Here is a 19376-nt window from a genome sequence, read left to right as displayed (position 1 = left end):
CATATTTTGAAGTCATGGAATAGATGACTCCCCTCCTCTGACTTCCAATCATGGTTTTAAAATCTTTTTGTGTGTGAAACAGAACAGCCTTATTGCTGATTGTAGAAAGTTTTAGTGCTCTGGATAGAGGATCTGATTAGTCATAATAACATTCCCTTGAGCCAAAGCCTAATCCAGATCAATGCCCTGCTACTGCTGCTAAGTCACTTCAGTCGTGTCCGACTCTGTGCGACCCCATAGACGGCAGCCCACCAGGCTCCCCTGTCCCTAGGATTCTCCAGGCAAGAATACTGGAGTGGGTTGCCATTTCCTTCTCCAATGCATGAAAGTGAAAAATGAAAGTGAAGTCGCTCAGTCGTGTCCGACTCCATGGACTGCAACCTACCAGGCTCCTCCGTCCATGGGATTTTCCAGGCAAGAGTACTGGAGTGGGGTGTCATTGCCTTCTCCGGAGCAATGCCCTAACTCTCTTCAAATCCATAAAGGCTGGAAAAGGTGAGGAAGCTGCTGCAGGAAAAAAGTTTGAAGCTAGCAGAGGTTGGTTCATGGGGTTTAAACTTAGAAGCTGTCTCCATAACATCAAAGTGCAAGGTGAAGCAACCAGTGCAGGTGTATTAACAGAAGCTGCAGTACGTTAACCAGAAGATCTAGCTAAGATAATGACACTTGGCTACACTACACAACAGATTTTCATTGCAGAAGATGCCAGCTAGGACTCTTATAGCTAGAGAGGGGACGTCAATACCTGACTTCAAAGTTTCAGAGGATAGGCTGACTGCTGCCAGGGGCTACTATGTGACCTAAGTGGAAGCCAGGGCTCATTGACCATCCTGAAAACCCTAGGACCTCTAAGAATAGGAAAATATTTGTAACACATAACAGACAAAAAGTTAATTTCTTTAACATAGTTAGTTTTACAAATCACTAATGAAATCAAGCATGATCATATGGGGACTGCCTGGACACAAAAGCCTTTCCTTGTGCCTCTTTTTCTCATTTATAGGAAAAAAAGATCTGAACTGACTGTGGCTCAGATCATGAATTCCTTACTGCAAAATTCAGACTTAAAGAAAGTAGAAAAAACCACTAGGCTGTTCAGACATGACCTAAATCAAATCCCTTACGATTATACATTGGAAATTACAAATAGATTCAAGGGATTAGATCTGATAAAGAGATTTGTAACACTGTATAGGAGGTGGTGAGCAAAACCACCTCCAAGAAAAAGAAATGCACAAAGGCAAAATGGTTGTCTGAGGAGGCCTTACAGAAGCTGAGGAAAGAAGAGAAGTGAAAGGCAAAGGAGAAAAGGAAAGATATACTCATCTGAAAGCGAAGTTCCAAAGAATAGCAAGGAGAGAATAGAAAGCCTTCCTAAGGGAACAATAAAAAGAAATAGAAAACAATAGAGTGGGAAAGACTAGAGATCTCTTCAAGAAAATTAGAGGTACCAAGGGAAGATTTACTGCAAAGATGGGCACAATAAAAGACAGAAATGGTATGGACCTAACAGAAGCAGAAGATACTAAGAAGAGGTGGCAAGAATACAGAGAAGAACTGTACGAAAAAGATCTTCACGACCCAGATAACCACCTAGAGCCAGACATCCTGGAATCAGGATGTCAAGTGGGCCTTAGGGAAGCATCACTATGAACAAACCTAGTGGAGGTGATGGAAATCCAGCTGAGTTACTTCAGATTCTAAGATGATGCTGTGAAAGTGCTACACTCAATATCGCAGCAAATTTGGAAAACTCAGCAGTGGGCACAGGACTGGAAAAGTTCAGTTTTCCAGTCCCAAAGCATGCTCAAACTACCACACAATTGCGCTCTTTTCACATGCTAGCAAGGTCATGCTCAAAATCCTTCAAGCTAGGTTTCAATGGAAGCTTCAGAGGCAGCTGCGCGGTACTGGAGTGGCAGCTATGCGGCGCTGGAGCTGCTATGAGGAGATACCCTACGTCCAAGGTCAAAGGAGAAGCCCCAGCAAGATGATGGAAGGGGCGAATTCACGTTTAGAATCACACCCCATTCTCACCAGAGATGCTCAGAGGGCTCAAACAAATCTTGTGCACACCAGAGACCCTCCAGACACTGAGGCAGACTGCATTTGAGTGTCTCCTGTGGAGGTATGGGTCAGCAGTGGACTGCCGCAGGGCCAGGAGCTCTGGTTGCAGCAGACTTGAGTATGGCATAAGCCCTTTTTGAGGTGGCCATTAACCCCACCACAGAACTGCCAGAACTTACACAGGACTGGGAAATAGACTCTTGGAGGGCACAAGCAAAGGCTTGTGTGCACCAGGACCCAGGAGAAGGGGGCAGTGACCCCACAAGGGACTGACCCAGACTTGCCTGGGAGTGTCCAGGCGCCTCCAGTGGAGGTGTGGGTCGGTGGTGGCCCGCGGCAGGGCTGGGGGCACTGAATGTAGCAGTACATGCATGGGGCCTTTTGAAGGAGGCAGCCATTATCTTCACTACCTCCACCATAGTTATGACCTTCCCTGGTGGCTCAGACGGTAAAGCGTCTGTCTACCATGCAAGAGACCTGGATTTGATCCTTGGGTCGGGAAGATCCCCTGGAGAAGGAAATGGCAGCCCACTCCAGTACTCTTGCCTGGAAAATCCCATGGATGGAGGAGCCTGGTGGGCTACAGTCCATGGGGTTGCAAAGAGTCGGACATGACTGAGCGACTCCACCACCACCACCAAATAACAGGGAGGGAACAAAACTTCACCCATCAACAGAATATTGGATTAAAGATTTACGGAGCATGGCCCAGCCCATCAGAACAAGACCCAGTTTCCCCCTCAGTCAGTCTCTCCCATCAGGAAGCTTTCATAAGCCTCTTAGCCTTCTCCATCAGAGGGCAGACAGACTAAAAATCACAATCACAGAAAACTAACCAATCTGAGCCCATGGACCACAGCCTTGTCTAACTCAATGAAACTATGAGCCATGCCATGTAGGGCCACCCAAGACGGACTGGTCATGGTGGAGAGTTCTGACAAAATGTGGTCCACTGGAGAAGGGAATGGCAAACTACTTCAGTATTCTTGTCTTGAGAACCCCATGAGCAGTATGAAAAGGCAAAAAGATATGGCACTGAAAGATGAACACCCCAGGTTGGTAGGTGCCCAATATGCTACTGGAGATCAGTGGAGAAATGACTCCAGAAAGAATGAAGAGATGGAGCCAAAGCAAAAACAACACCCAGTTGTGGATGTGACTGGTAATAGAAGCAAAGTTGGATGCTGTAAAGAGCAATATTGCATAGGAACCTGGAATGTTAGGTTCATGAATCAAGGCAAATTGGAAGTGGTCAAACAGGAGATGGCAAGAGTGAACATCGACATTTTAGGAATCAGTGAACTAAAATGGACTGGAATGGATGAATTTACCTCAGATGACCATTATATCTACTACTGTGGGCAAGAATCCCTTAGAAGAAATTGAGTAACCATCATAGTCAGTGAAAGGGTCTGAAATGCAGTACTTGGATGCAATCTCAAAAACAACAGAATGATCTCTGTTCATTTCCAAGGCAAACCATTCAATATCACAGTAATCCAAGTCTATGCCCCGACCAGTAACACTGAAGAAGCTAAAGTTGAATGGTTCTATGAAAACTTACAAGACGTTCTAGAACTAACACCCGAAAAAGATGTCCTTTTCATTATAGGGGACTGGAATGCAAAAGTAGGAAGTCAAGAAACACCTGGAATAACAGGCAAATTTGGCTTTGGAGTACAGAATGAGGCAGGGAAAAGTCTATTCGAGTTTTGCCAAGAGAATGCACTGGTCATACCTCGTCTTATGGACTGCAGCACACCGGGCTTCCCTGTCCATCACCAGTTCCCAGAGTTTACTCAAACTCACATTCATTGAGATGGTGATGCCATCCAACCATCTCATCCTCTGTCATCCCCTTCTACTCCCACCTTCAGTCTTCTCCCAGCATCAGGGTCTTTTCTAACGAGTCAGTTTTACTCATCAGGTGGCCAAAGTATTGGAGTTTCAGCTTCAGCATCAGTCCTTCCCATGACCACCCAGGACTGATCTCCTTTAGGATGGACTGGTTGGATGTCCTTGCAGTCCAAGGGACTCTCAAGAGTCTTCTCCAACACCACAGTTCAAAAGCATCAATTCTTTGGTGCTCAGCTTTCTTCCAACTCTCACATCCATACATGACTACTAGAAAAGCCATAGCTTTAACTAGACGGATCTTTGTTGGTAAAGTAATGTCTCTGATTTTTAACATGCTATCTCGGTTGGTCATAGCTTTTCTTCCAAGGGGCAAGCATCTTTTAATTTCATGGTTGTAGTCACCATCTGTCTGTAGTCACAGATGTAGTCACATCTGTAGTCACAATCAGTCACAGTGATTTTGGAGCCCCCAAAAACAAAGTCTCTCACTGTTTCCATTGTTCCCCCATCTATTTGCCATGAAGTGATGGGACCTGATGCCATGATCTTAGTTTTCTGAATGTTGAGTTTTGAGCCAACTTTTTCACTCTCCTCTTTCACTTTCATTAAGAGACTCTTCTTCTTTGAAGTTCTTCGCTTTCTGCCGTAAGTGTGGTATCATCTGCATATCTGAGGTTATTGATATTTCTCCCAGCAATCTTGATTCCAGCGTGTGCTTCATCCAGTCCAGCATTTCTCATGATGTACCCTGCATATACAAACAAAGCTAGTGGAGGTGATGGAATTCCAGCTGAGCTCTTTCAAATCCTAAAAGATGATGCTGTGAAAGTGTTGCACTCGATATGCCAGCAAATTTGGAAAACTCAGCACTGGCCACAGGATTAGAAAAGGTCAGTTTTCATTCCAATCCCAAAGAAAGGCAATGCCAAAGAATGCTCAAACTATGACACAATTGCACGTATCTCACACGCTAGGAAAGTAATGCTCAAAATTCTCCAAGCCAGGCTTCAACAGTACATGAAGCGTGAACTTCCAGATGCTCAAGCTGGATTTAGAAAAGGTAGAGGAACCAGAGATCAATTGCCAACATCCGCTGGATCACTGAAAAAACGAGACAGTTCCAGAAAAACATCTACTTCTGCTTTATTGACTATGTTAAAGCCTTTGACTGTGTGGATCACAACAAACTGTGGAAAATTCTTAAAGAGATGAGAATACCAAACCACCTGACCCACCTCCTGAGAAATCTGTATGCAGGTCAAGAAGCAACAGTTAGAACTCTGCACGGAAAAACAGGTTGGTTCCAAATCGGGAAAGGAGTACTTAATAAACCTTTCTCTGCTCCCAATGAAAATGTTCCCATTTTTTGGCCTCACAGTGCATTGGGCAGAGGAACTTGTGCTCAGCAATACTAAGAGAGAAAAAAAAAAATGCAGCTATCTAATGCAAAAACAGGCAAAGGATATTAACAGGCAGTTGAAAGAAAAACAAACAGGATCATGTGCTTAACTTCACTCATAATTAAGTAAATGCACACCAAAACAAATTATGCTTTTCAATGACCAGAAAAGCAAGCATAAATTATTCTGCTAATGCACAAGGCTGGCAAATAACAGGTGATGGAAATGTAAATTGATACAACATTTGGAAGGCAATTTTGCAACATCTATCAGAATTTAAAATGCTTGTACACTGTGAAGTGTAAGTCTACAGCTAAGATTTCATCCAGTGAGCAAATTCTCAAAAATTACAAAGCATATGTTTCCATATGTTTACTGATCCATCACTGGTAATAATAAAAACCTGGGGACTTCCCTGGTGGTCCAGAGGTTAACACTCTGTGCTTTTAACTCAGGGGGCTCCAGTTCAATCACCGGTCAGGGAACTAAGATTCCTCATGCCACACAGCATGGCCAAAAGAAAAAAAAAAACCCTGCACATGACCTAAATACCCATCCATTAGTCTGCCTGGTTAAATACATTATTATATACCCAATCAGTTCAACATTATTTAGTACTGCAAATTAAGAATTATATAATATGTGCTGTTAAAAGAATGGAATCATGCATGCTGTTAAATAAAGTGAACAAAAACAAAGAACACCATATGCATTATCATCCATATACATAAGGAGAAATATATTCAAACATTTTCCCAGGAAGCATACAAAAGAAACTGTTAATTAGGCAGTCAGTTAAGGCAGAATTTTAGGGAGAGGAATTGGTAGAGACTTCATTTTATGACTTTTGCTTAATTTAAACTTTTATTTTACCATATATGTTAACCTATATTATATATTTATGCTATATTATATAGTGTATTTGATATTTATTTATACATTATATTATACATTACATGAATTTATCATTGATAAATTATATATTTTGTATATGAATACTAGATAATTTATAATACAATAAATATTTTATATAACATATTATCCATATTGAGATACCTTTCAAAATCATGACTGAGAAAGGATGGGTTTCCATCCTTTCTAGATGGTATTTTAAAATTTATTTTATAGTAAAATACAATACCATAATCAGCTTGTTTTCGTCTCTCAAGAAACTTTTAGCAAACATATGAAGATATGATAAAGAATCTTAAAAATAATACCTTTCTTTGTACAAGCACTTGGAAAACAGTCTGCCATTTATGGTTTGTCACCATCTACTGAAGATGAAGGACACACCCTTTGAATGAGCAATAGTCTCCTAAATACAGACTCTACAGAAATATATACACATATTCACCAAAACACATTTACTAAGATGTTCACAAGAAAAATGTTCCCAATAGCAAAAACAGAAACTGGCCTAGAAACCACCAAAATATTCATTAACAGTGGAATGGCTACATCAGTTGTGACAAAGCCATTTAAGGCAAAGCTGTAATGTTGTGAAAATAAATGCACCACAACCCATCAGCAAGGATCAACTGTACAAACAAAGGATGAAAAGGGCTGAGATACAAAAGCAACATGCAGTGTGACTCCATTTATACTATGCTTAGGGTGTACACAGACAGGAAAACCAAGGAAGCCGTCTGGGAGTGGGACAGAAGGCTTGTAAGCTGGAAGGGGCACACTTGGGGGGCTTCTGGAGACCTGACAGTGTTGTGTGACCTAGACTGTGATTTATACAGATATTTGCTTTGTCATCTTTATCAAAACTTACACATGTGCTTAAATGCTTCCCCATATCTATGTTATATACCATAATACAAACTACAAAAATTAAACAAAGCACCTGATAGCATTCTGCGTCAAAGCCATAGTTTACACAAACCAATATTCTATCTATGATACCAAAGGGTATATTATGCTAGTTTCCAAGGAGTCATCTTTTGGGCTTGCAGGATGAGTTCTAAGATTTGGGCATTTGTAACCCCAAAATAAAGTACAGAGAAACAGGATATCAAACTGTGTCCAAACCATATAGTAAAAATCAGCCCCATTACTGAGTATATTTAGAATAAATGAGAAGATGGAACTTCAGACCATTTTTCATTGTTAGATCTTTAATAGTTATTCCTATCTATACAGACCATTACTTTTCAAGAATATAGTATTTCTTGAAGAATTTACTACATAAATTTCAAGTCCTCTTAAATAATACTATTAATATATTCTTCCTATCATCATTGCTCATATCTACCTACCCTGCAAAAAAGGAATCTGACAGCTGAACAAAAGAAGTATATGAGGCATGTCAAGAGGCTTAAAGTCATCTAACTGAAAGAAAATCTCTTTTCTACTTAAGCTCCACATTCAAACACCTGTTGGTGGTGATGGTGAAGGAAGAGGAAGATAAGCTTTGAATTGCTATGGTACACACAGACACACACACACACACACAATCTCACATACACCACCATTTTCTATGGGGAACCCCCGCACAAAATGTTAGCGGTATATTTCATTTTCACTTAATATTTGTTGGTACATTTTCAGTTCCATGTTCAACATAATTACTATTCTAATAGGGTGTTTTACAAGCTGCAAAATGCAGATTTCTACCCACTGGCAGGACTCGTCATCACAGGGAATTCCAGCTCCATGGGTTTTTAGCTGACCACATCGATTGCCCAGTAAATGGTGACATTTTCTAACCTACTATGCAGAGCCAAGTGTCTAAATTTTGGCCAATAAGATGCAAACATGTGAGTATGTGTGTATTAGTGTGTGTGTGTGTGTGTGTGTGTGTGTTAAAGGAAGTTGCTTGTTTTCCACTCTCTTGTTCTCTCTTCACACTGAATAGAAAAAAGCAAGAGAAGAAGTAACTGCCTCTGACCCAGAGATGACAGTTCCTGATGAGAATGGCAGAGCTACCTGATGATCTTGAGACACATTTCTGGACTGTTGTCTGAGTAAAAGCTAAATGTTTATCTTATTTCTGCACTGTAATTTGAGGATACTGTTAAAGTAGTTTTTAATATAAAAGCCAAAATAAATTATTTGTAGTGGTGCAGCGTAAAGCATGTGCCTACAGTGTAGGAGACAAAGGTTCAATCCCTGGGTTGGGAAGATCCCCTGGAGAAGGGCATGGCATCCCACTCCCATATTCTTGCCAGGAGAATTCCATGGACAGAGGAGCCTGATGGGCTACAGTCCATGGGGTTGCAAGAGTTGGACACACCTGAGCCTGCACAGGCTAAATGGATATGAATTTCACTTTAGACACATCTGGCAACATGCTAACTGGTAAGAATAACAAAAAATAGGCAGTATAAACTAAATCACTACCTTATATCAAACAAAAGTAAATGTGATAAGGAGACCAAACATAAAACTTTAGCCTGAAACATATATACATATTAATTTTATGTACATGGTCTGGTAATGGCAAGTTTCTCTCTAAGTGTTATAAAAAGGGTAAACATCACAGAGGAAAAAATTGAGATACTTAACTCCAGCCAATTTTAAAAATAATTCCACGTCAACACCAGGTTGAACAAAACTACAATGCAACTGATAAACTGAAGAGAACCAAGTTAGTTTAAGGTATGTGTCTGTGATATCTAAAAACTCCTAAAATCGGTAAGGAAAACACATTGGGAAAATGGCAAGGAACATTGTATTAATACTGATTCTTGTTTGCAAGCCATGGGAACCAACACTGGTTAACTTAAAAGAGTTCATTACTGGGAGGACATAGGAAAGCTAAAAGGAAAGCGAATTGGATGCAGAAAGGACAAGAGAAGCAGTTCCAGAGGAATTACAATACAGTCTTCTCTGAGTGCTATCACTGGAATAAAAGGACAGCTCCCTGGAGACATTTTGAGATGGAAGATGATGGTTTCCTGGTGACTGCTTTCAGGAGATAACGCCTGAAAGGAAATGAGGTGAGATTGGGCAGAGGGAGAAGCCAACTCAAGCTGCGGATGCAGCTGAAGCCTCAGCCAACCCCACGGGGTGCCCCTGAGAGGAGCCCCAAGGAGAGGCAAGGGCCTTTGTTTGGCTCTTTCCTCCAGTCCAGCCTCGGGCTGTCCACAGGTAAGGCAGTTGTGTATAGTTAAGGAGGCAGTGACGTAGGAGCAGCTACTAGACACAGCAGCGGACTTATTTTCTGACTTTGCACCATACCACACAAAATTCAAAACTCTTAGTAGAAACAAACTGGCACACTTGGTCATGTGCTCACAGTTTGACTGGAGCAGTCAAGGTCCTCTAATATTCTACCCTTCTAAAACTGCACAGAGAGGCCATACACCCCCCCCACCAAAAAAACCATTTGTACGCTCTTACCAAAACAAGGCAGAGTGGAAGACAGACTCCCAGGATACAGCCACTGTCTTTTATACATATCAATGGGCAATTCAGGAATAATGATATATAAATGACTGGTAGGTTTTAAAAAGTTCACCCTCACTAGCAACTGCTGATCTGAAAATTAAGCCTTGCAAATGACAGTGATAGGGCTTCCCAGGTGGCTTTATTCGTAAAGAATCTGCCGGCCAATGCAGAAGACATGAGAGATGCAGGTTCGATTCCTGGGTTGGGAAGATCCACTGGAAGAGGGCATGGCAACCTACTCCAGTATTCTTGCCTGGAGAATTCCATGGACAGAGGAGCCTGGCAGGCTACAGTCCATGGGGCCACAGAGTTGGACACCACTGAAGCAACTTAGCACAATGAGAATGACAAAGATTAAGAAGGATCTTTCTCAGAATTTCTAAGGGTGGTGGGAGACAGGCACTCAAATACAATGCTAACAGAAGAATAAAACTGTATAACCTTCCTCAAAATCAATTTTGCAATGTATGCCAAAAGTTTTAAAATAATGCATCTATTCTGCAATTGCACTTCTAGGAATTTAGCCTAAGGAAAGAACCAATTATAAAAAAAGTTAAATGCACAAAAAGATATTTAATGCAGCATTGCTTGCTATATTTATGAAGAAAGTAAACTAAACATTTAGAATAGGTTGTAGAGTCAGTAAATTATGGAAAATCCAAATGATGCAATATGATGAAGCCATTAGGAATCAATTGGTTGTGAGATAATTATATATACAGAGAGATGGTCATGTTACGGTAAGTTTTAAAAATTACGAAACAGAATACATAATAAATCTTCTTGTAATATCAAAAACCAAAAGGTAAATGCTATTTTAGTGTGATGGCATTACAGGTACTATTTCCCAAATCTGTAACAGAAAAAGACAGCTTACATGCCACTCAAAAATTATTTAAAAGCCTCTCAAAATCAAAACAAAAAGCAAAATTTAAAAACTGAAGTAGGACACACCCTCCAAAAAAGATACAATTGAAAAGTTTAGCCTTGGAACCATTTTTTAAATTTCAATAAAAGATTAAATGTTTCAAATATTTAATATTTGTATATGTTAGGACTTACCATGTATCAGGCACTGTCCTATAAACCTTCTAGATAGTCATTCACGTAATCCTCATAACTCTATGAGTTAGGTACCATTATTATCCATATTTTACAGATGAAGAAACTGAGGTACACACATCCCACTAAGCTACAGGACTAGCAACTAGTGAAGATGAGACTCAAATCCAGGTAGTCTGACTATGGAGACCATTATTGTAATCACTTGGCTATTTTGTAAAAGTATTTACCTGAGAAATATTAATATTTGATAACAATCTTGTACTCTTTTGCAAATGTTCACTGTCTGCAGCATTCGAGGTAAATCACTGCAGACAAACAGCTTTTCAACAGAAAATCTGAGTGAAGGTGATGTCCTTGATTAGTTTTATGACAAACACATGTGTAGGTGGACGTAAGGAAGGAGAAAAGACAGATTACGTTTATTTTAAATGAACTTATCAGGAATTTACTGTTTGGATAAGAAAAACATAAAAGATTTCAATTCGATAAAATCTTGGGCTACCTTTTTTGAAAGATATAATTTACAAATACTAATTTAAATGTTATTGAGATAAAAAGCACAGTCAGATTTTGATTGATGTTTAATTCTATCACTGCCTTTAAGATCTTAATATATATTTGGACTTCCCTGGTGGTCCAGTGGATCAGGGATCTGCATGCCAATGCAGGGGAAACAGATTAGATCCCTGCTTTGAGAAGGTATCACATGCCTTGAGGCAACTAAGCTCTTGTGCCGTAACTACTGAAGGCACGTCCTGCAACTACTGAAGCCCATGTGTCCAAAGCCAATGCTCCGCAGCAAGACAAGCCACTGAAACGAGAGGCCAATCACCACATAGAAGAGAAGCCGCCTCTCGCTGCAGCTAGAGAAAGCCCGCGCGGCAATGAAGACACAGTACAGCCAAAAATAAATAAATACAACTTTTAAAAAAATTCTATATTTTTAAAAAAGAATATCATTGGACTTACATAAGAAAATTGTAACACAGCATACACAAGCTTCTCTAGGAAGCCTTTTTCCATAATAATCACTTTATTTCTCAAGAAAAATACTATTGACCTAATCTGTATGTTGATTGCTAGCTAGTAAAAAAGGGAAATCATAACCAGGCAAAATGTGAACACAACTAACTAAAATTCACTCTAAAAAAAAAAGAAAAAAGATAAATAAAACGGTGACTTTAAAGGCTCTACATGGTTTTATACCTTACATCTTCTGTTGCTGTAAGATATGAAGAGTTGTAGGTCTAACATAATTTTTATCTCCTTCCAGGACATTTTAGCAGTTGTGAAATGAGAGGCTTGGAACAACATCCTAAGTCCCTTCTGGTCCTAAAATTCGAAGTACATTCAATATACAGTTCTAAAGACATTTATATATACCTTGGCCAGACTGACTTCCTGGTGAAAGGGGAAGATGAACAAGATGCCTTGGTTATTCTTCCATCATGGTCCTTACAACGAGTTTGTTCTCAAAGTTAGTCTCTAAATTGACAACCAGTATATCTCATAAACGTTTGCGAACAGCAAACTACAGAAGACCTCTCCTGACAATGTCTCTACATGTTTCACATGCATACTTTGATTCTATCTCCTGGAGGCCTTGCTCCCTCTCTCATCACCCCCTCATCATGTTGGCTAACACGTCACTAAATTCAATGTATAATTCACCTTTAACCTTTCTCCACCTCATGGCCCATTTAACACAGCTGATCCTACTTTGAAAATCCGGTTTTCTTTTCATGTCTTAGCTCACTTCTCCTTTAAGTTAGTCATCAAATGTTGGAATCACACAAGTCTGGGCCTTGGGCCTTCTTTTAAACTTTATATCTATGCTGTTTTATATGGAAGGCACTAGGCCATGCGACTATTTAATAAACTAAAGTTAATAAAACCAAAAATTCAATTCTTTAGTTGCCCGAGGCATTTCAAGGGCTCAAAAACCACAAGTGGCTCATTGTATTGGGAGAAACTGAAATAGAATGTTTCTGATATTCTATCACACAGTGTTGCTCTATACCATCTCCCTGAGTGGCTGTATTTATGCCCATGTTGTCACTTACTATCATCTATTTGCAGAAAAATCTTCACATTTATACTCTTGTACAAACTTCTTTTTTGAGCAAAAGACCAACGTGGCCAAACACTTCCTTAATTTTCCACTTGGATATCTCAAAGCCCAAAATGCCCCAGACCAGATTTCTCAAGTTCATCTTCAAACCTAGCTTTAGAATGTTCTTCCTAATGTCACTGCCATCTAATTCCAGGTGAACTAGTTTGAAAACTCAAGCTATCCTCTATTTTAACTCATTCCTTCAATCCATTTCCAAGTCCTCTGCATTATCTCTTAAGTACCATATCTCTCAAAATTTCCCCCTTCCTCGTTTTTCTGCACCCCTCCATAGTCCTTACTCCTATAGCTTGACTAGTGGAGACATTTCCCTGAATTTAAATCTTGACTGAGTGACCTCAGGCAAATTTCTTAAACTCCTCCTTAACCAAGTTCTTCATTTGTAAAAATACGGATAATACTATGATATTCTTCATAGTGTTGTTGTAAGGATTGAATAAGATTATGAATGTAGATCTTAGCATAGTATACAGGACATAAATTGTATCCTGTCTTTCCATACTTACTCTTGCTCCTCTCCAATCTTCTGCCCACAATATAACTAGAGAGACTTTTAGTAAATGTAAACCTGATCATTTGCCCCCTCAATCTCCCTGGAAACCCAGTTGATAGGTTTTATAGGTCTTTTGGAATAGACCTCTTTTATCACACTTGTCCCTTAATCCCTTTGCTTTGACCAAAGTGGTCATATTCATTCCAAGAAGGCTTTTGCTCATGATATTTCCCTTTTCTGAAACCCCCATGAAAGTTAAAATTTTATTCTAATCATCCTTCAGACCTCACTGAACAGTCACTCCTACTTAAGTTTGATCCCTCTCTTTTGCATTCTCATTATACCATATTTCTCTCTGTCCCAAAACTTCTCAGTTTGCAATCACACATTTATATGAGTGGCTACTATTTATTATTACTATACATTTCTTTGTTTGCTTCATCAGACATGTTATATTGAACTTCTGATATCCTCCAACTCAAGTCTGCTACATTCACCATCTTCTTCATCTCAGAAAATCGCAACACCATTTTTCTAGTTGCTCAGGCCAAAAGTCTTGAACTCTCTTCAGTACTTCATATCCATCAGTATATTCTATTGCCTCCACACAGTCTGACCCCTTTCCTCCCATTCCCACTGCTCCACACAGTGGCCAAAACCACAATATAACTTCCTGGATTGTAGCAATATCTCTTAACATTCGCCTACTGCTCAGTCACTCAGTTGTGTCCAGCTCTTTGCGACCCCTATGGACCGTATAACCCGCCAGGCTCCTCTGTCCATGGGATTCTCCAAGCAAGAATACTGGAGTGGGTTGCCATTTCCTCCTCCAGGGGATCTTCCTGACCCAGGGATCAAACTCAACTCTCTCACATCTCCTGCATAGGCAGGTGGGTTTTTTACCACTAGTGCCACCCACACGTGACCATATTGAAGATACTGCGTTAAGGAGGCGATTAATGTTAAAATGAGTCATAAGGGTGGAGCTCTGCTCAGATAGAAATGGTGCCCTATAGAAGAAGCAACACCAGAGTTCTCTTCCTCTTCCTATGTCTTCACTGAGGTCATAGTGAAAAGGCAGCCCAAACTAACATACCATTCCACTCAAAGTTAAAGTCAAAGAGGTGCTATACAATCTGGTCTTCATGTCCCCAATCCCTAAATTCTGATTTAAATCTCCTTTGATTCTCCTTAACCCTTAAACGGCTTCAGCCACATCCACCTACATGCAATTCCATCAACACTTTGGGCATGCTTTCACCTTCCGACCTTTGCTTCTCCTCTGCCTGGAACACTCTTTTCTCAAATGTTTGCATCGTTCATCTCCACAGGCAAATGTCACCTTCTCACTGGTGCCATCCTATGAAAAATTTGGTACCTCCATCTTACACACATATCCTACCCCCATTTCAGTTCAGTTCACTTGCTCAGCCGTGTCTTGACTCTTTGCAACCCCATGGACTGCAGCATGCCAGGCTTCCCTGTCCATCACCAACTCCCAGAGCTTGCTCAAACTCATGTCTGTTGAGTTAATGATGCCATCCAACCATTTCATCCTCTGTCAGTGGTCCCCTTCTCCTTCTGCCTTCAATCTTTCCCAGCATCAGGGTCTCTTCCAGTGAGTAAGTTCTTCACATCAGGAGGCCAACGTATTGGAGTTTCTGCTTCAGCATCATAGTAGTATCATAGTAAGCACATAGTAGGTGCTTACTATTTGCTTAAATCAATGAATGCTGAATTCCCATAGCCACCAAATTAGCTCTTTAGCTAAAAGGTACCACAAACACCAGCTACTAAGGCAGCAATCCTGTTGTAGAAACTGTACTGGCACTTGATTGCTCTGGCCTCTGCTAATTTTCTGGTCTTCCCTTGTGGCTCAACTGGTAAAGAATCTGCCTGCAATGTGGGAGACCTGGGTTCAATCCCTGGGTTGTGAAGATCCTCTGGAGAAGGGAAAGGCTACTCACTCCAGTATTCTGGCCTGGAGAATTCCATGAACTATACAGTCCATGGAGTCGCAAAGAGTTGGACACAACTGAGGGATTTTCAGCTTCACTTTCACATAGGTGGCACTAGTGGTAAAGAACCTGCCTGCCAATCCAAGACATAAGAGGCACAGGTTCGAGCCCTGGGTCAGGAAGATCCCCTGGAGAAGACATGGCAATCCACTCCAGTATTCTTGCCTGGAGAATCCCACGGACAGAAGAGCCTGATGTGTCACAGTCCATAGAGTTACAAAGAGTTGGACCTGAAGTTTTCTGCCAATATAACTAAAGCTCATGAGGGACTTAAATTGTGGCTACATGATCCAAGAGTGGTTCCTTCCTCTCTTCCATCTTTACGATAAAGATAATAAACTAAGATGAAAAGTAAATGTCAAATAAAATCATTGATAGGACAATTCTTTGAAAATTGCCTGGTTGCAGCCTTCTTCACAGTATTTCCAAATAGTTCCACAAACTCTGTCTCTCTGATCATGCTTCCAGGATTCAGCAAAGAATGCTTTTTATCTCCATAAATAAAATTTTAAATGACATAAACAATACAAAAAGACACATGAGGAAAAAGTCATTCATGGTTATCTGTTTTTATGTAGGGCTGTGGGTAGAATTCATGTTAAAAATGGATTCTCTCTACTGCTAAGAAAGTTACAAAGTTCCCCTACTTTTGACAGAAATAAAAAATAGGCCTGGACAGGAGAGAGGTACCTTTCTATTTTACTTGAAATAGAATTCTTCATAACCCAAAGCACGCCGAAACTTCCAGGCGAGTGCTCCCGTTAGTTTTTGCTCTCAGTATGTTCGTTAAAAAAAAACAAACTTCAAGTTAAAAATCGTCTTGAAACAATCAGTTATCACAACTAGGCTATCAACTATCAACTAACTATCACAACAATAAGTTATCACGGCGGAGACGAGGCTCCGTTCTCGTCTTGAAACATCACAGCTTTTAAAATGAAGGTGTCGTCGTAAGAGTGAACACACCCACTGCATCACCACAGGAATTAGTAACCGATTATGCAAATTAACGCTGCCTGGGGGTAAACGCCTCAAAGACCGTACAGAGGAAATCCTTCCTCCCCCTAGGCTCAGGCCTGGAGTGAGTGAGGGGAGTGGCGGCGGGCCAGATCTCCACGCAGGCCTCGCCCCCGGCACATTTTGCCTAAAACTCCGGAAGCACCTGCGGGATGGACGAGAAAACCGGCCGCATCACCCGCAGGCGCGCTGGGCGGTCAGCGGCTCCAGCATCGCTTCGGGTACCAAGCGCCGCAGGGTAATCAGCCCAGTAGCCCTGCAGCATCTCGCGAGATCTCGCCTTCTGAGCCCCGTACTGCGAGCTCAGAACTTAAAAAAAAAAAAAAAGGCGAGCGGGCGACAGGCCCCGGAGCCGCCTCCGTGGTGGCAGCTGGCGCCTGAGCATCAGCGATCGGCGTGCGCCGAGGAAGGGCCCGCGCGCCCCTTCTCCAGCCGGCTCGGGCTGGGCGCCGTCCGCAGCTGGTCCGCCGTGGCCTGGGTGCCGGCCCACTGACGCGCGGCCCCAGGGGCGGGGAGAAAGGGAGGAGGCCGGGGGCCAGCTCCTCTCCGCCGCAGAGTGGGGCGGGGGAAGGAGGAGGAGGGCGACGGAAGAGGAGGTAGCCGCGCAGAGATCTTCCCGGCGACGGCGGCGGGCGGCCGCTCCCCGATCGCGCTGCTCGTGCTGCCGGAGGCCCGCCTCGGACTGGCCGGACGCGATTCCTGCGTGGAGCCGCGCAGAAGCCGGGACCGGCCGGGAACGGAGGGAGCCTCTGCCGCGCGCCTCTGCCGGTCCGCGGGTGGGCGGGCTGAGGGGCGGAGGAGCCGGGGGCCCCGCCTCCCGCGTGCTGCAGCCGGAGCCGCCACCGCCGCGGCCCCGCCGAGGCTTTAAACAGCGGGGCCCGCCCCGCGCCCGCCACACTCGCGCGCAGACTCGGCCGCCGGAGGCGTTCGTGCCGGCTCGGGCTAGCGGCGGCGAGCGCGCGGCTGGGAGAGCGACTCCCCCACCTGGCGTTGCGGCCGCTACCACCGCCGGCCGCGGGCGCGGAGGGCGTGCAGCCCGCGAGGTCCCCCAGGCTCTCCGGGTCCGCCGGGGGTCGGGCGGCGATGGAACCGGGGCCCACGGCGCCCTCCTCCGGCGCCCCGAGGCTGTCCGGGGTTGGGGAGACGCCTCCAGCCGCCCCGCTGGCCGCCGCCGGGATGGACCTGCCCGGCACAGCCGTGCCCTCAGTGCCGGAGGATGCTGCGGCTGTGAGCCGTGGCGGCGGTGGGGTCCGCGGGGAGGGCGGCCCGGCGGCCGGCGACGGGCTGGGCAGACCCCTGGGGCCCACCCCGAGCCAGAGCCGCTTCCAGGTGGATCTGGTTTCCGAGAATGCCGGGCGGGCGGCGGCGGCGGCGGCTAGCGCTGGAGCGGGAGGCAAGGAGACCCCCGCGGAAGGGAAAGTCAGCGTCGAAAGCGGGCAGGCTAAGGCCAGCGAGGAAGCCAAGGGCCGCTTCCGCGTGAACTTCGTGGACCCGGCTGCCTCTTCGTCGGCGGACGAGAGCGTGTCGGATGCGGCAGGGATCGGAGGCGACGGGCCCAACGTGAGCTTCCAGAACGGCGGGGACACGGTGCTGAGCGAGGGGAGCAGCCTGCACTCGGGCGGCGGCGGCGGCGGCAGTGGGCACCACCAGCATTACTACTATGACACCCACACCAACACCTACTACCTGCGCACCTTCGGCCACAACACTATGGACGCCGTGCCCAGGATCGACCACTATCGGCACACGGCAGCGCAGCTAGGCGAGAAGCTGCTCCGGCCCAGCCTGGCGGAGCTCCACGATGAGTTGGAGAAGGTGAGCTCTCCCGGCCCTCTCTGCAGCCCTCCCCTCCTCCCCAGCTGCTGCAGGGGACCGCGGGACACAGCCGCCGGCTCTCCACGCGTAAGGCGGCGGGAATGGACGTGCACGACTCGCTGGCATCGCTGGATTCAGCTGTCAAGGGAGAAATTGCAGAGGAATGTAACTTAATCTCTTGAAAGTTTGCAGCGGGTTAGGCTAGTTACGTGATACAGGAGAGGCTGCTTTTAACAACCTTCCCTATCCAGTTTTATATCTAGTTATGCTTTTTTTTTTTTTTTTCTTACCCATACCCACGCTTTAACAATTACCATCCCGCTGAATGACAGTTGTGCTTTTAGGTCCGGAGAAGGGAATGTGCGGGAGGTTTAGTTGAGGACATCTCTCAGCAGAGAAAGGAGAGAACCTGCCATCCGTGTCGTTTTTTAAAGGTTGTGTTGTGTGGCTTCTGGAGCCCATTAGAGCTCCCAAGAGTAGGAACGTTAGTGTTTGAAGGGAAAGCCTTAGCAGCCTGTGTTTGTGGTCTCTGAATTATTAAAGCTTAGCTCCTGCAGTCTTGAATATGCAAAGATCATAGACATCTTAAATCTTGGGACAAGCTGTTCCTGATAATGGCATAAATCCACCTTTTATAATGTAAACCTTTTGGAAGAGGGTCACATCAGAAGGGGGGTGGAGTGGGCAGAGTCTAAAAGAGGGAGAGGGAGAGAGAAACAGGAGAATTGTTTTTTCTGTGGAGGATGTCTATCTAAAAAACTACAAGACCTTCTGGGGTCTTGCGTAAGTAGTTAACACTTTGTGAACAGAAAGCCATCCCTATAAACTATTGATTTCTGTAATTCTATTTCTTATGACCCCATAAGACTTTTTATTTCTTCAGGGTACAAAATCGTTCTTTTGCGATAACGTTAATGCTTTTGAGATTTGATTCATAATTAACTTTTTTTTATAACTTGGATTACTTGGAAGTCTGCCTTTACAAGTGTATAATGACTACATTGATGGAATTTGTGAATGCTAAGAGTTAGTAGTACCACATAGGTTGATGTGATCATAGTGTCGAAAAGTTGAAATGGAAATACAGAAAGTATGTAATTTCTTTTGGATATGAT

At 43.6% G+C, this 19376-nt stretch overlaps 1 protein-coding gene across 1 annotated transcript in view; it reads left to right on the top strand.

The window, feature by feature from the left end:
• The first annotated feature begins 17514 nt into the window (after positions 1-17514).
• SLC12A2 (solute carrier family 12 member 2) overlaps positions 17515-19376 on the top strand; it is a 98230-nt gene continuing 96368 nt past the window's right edge. The window contains exon 1 of the mRNA XM_061150859.1: positions 17515-18261. Coding sequence (XP_061006842.1) covers positions 17530-18261 — 732 coding nt within the window. The 5' untranslated portion in view covers positions 17515-17529. The remainder of the gene's footprint in view (positions 18262-19376) is intronic.

The sequence above is a fragment of the Dama dama genome, chromosome 9, assembly GCF_033118175.1.
Source record: "Dama dama isolate Ldn47 chromosome 9, ASM3311817v1, whole genome shotgun sequence".
Classification (NCBI taxonomy): domain Eukaryota; kingdom Metazoa; phylum Chordata; class Mammalia; order Artiodactyla; family Cervidae; genus Dama; species Dama dama.
The sequence above is the reverse complement of the archived record's forward strand: the minus strand, read 5'-3'. Positions and strand labels throughout refer to the sequence as shown.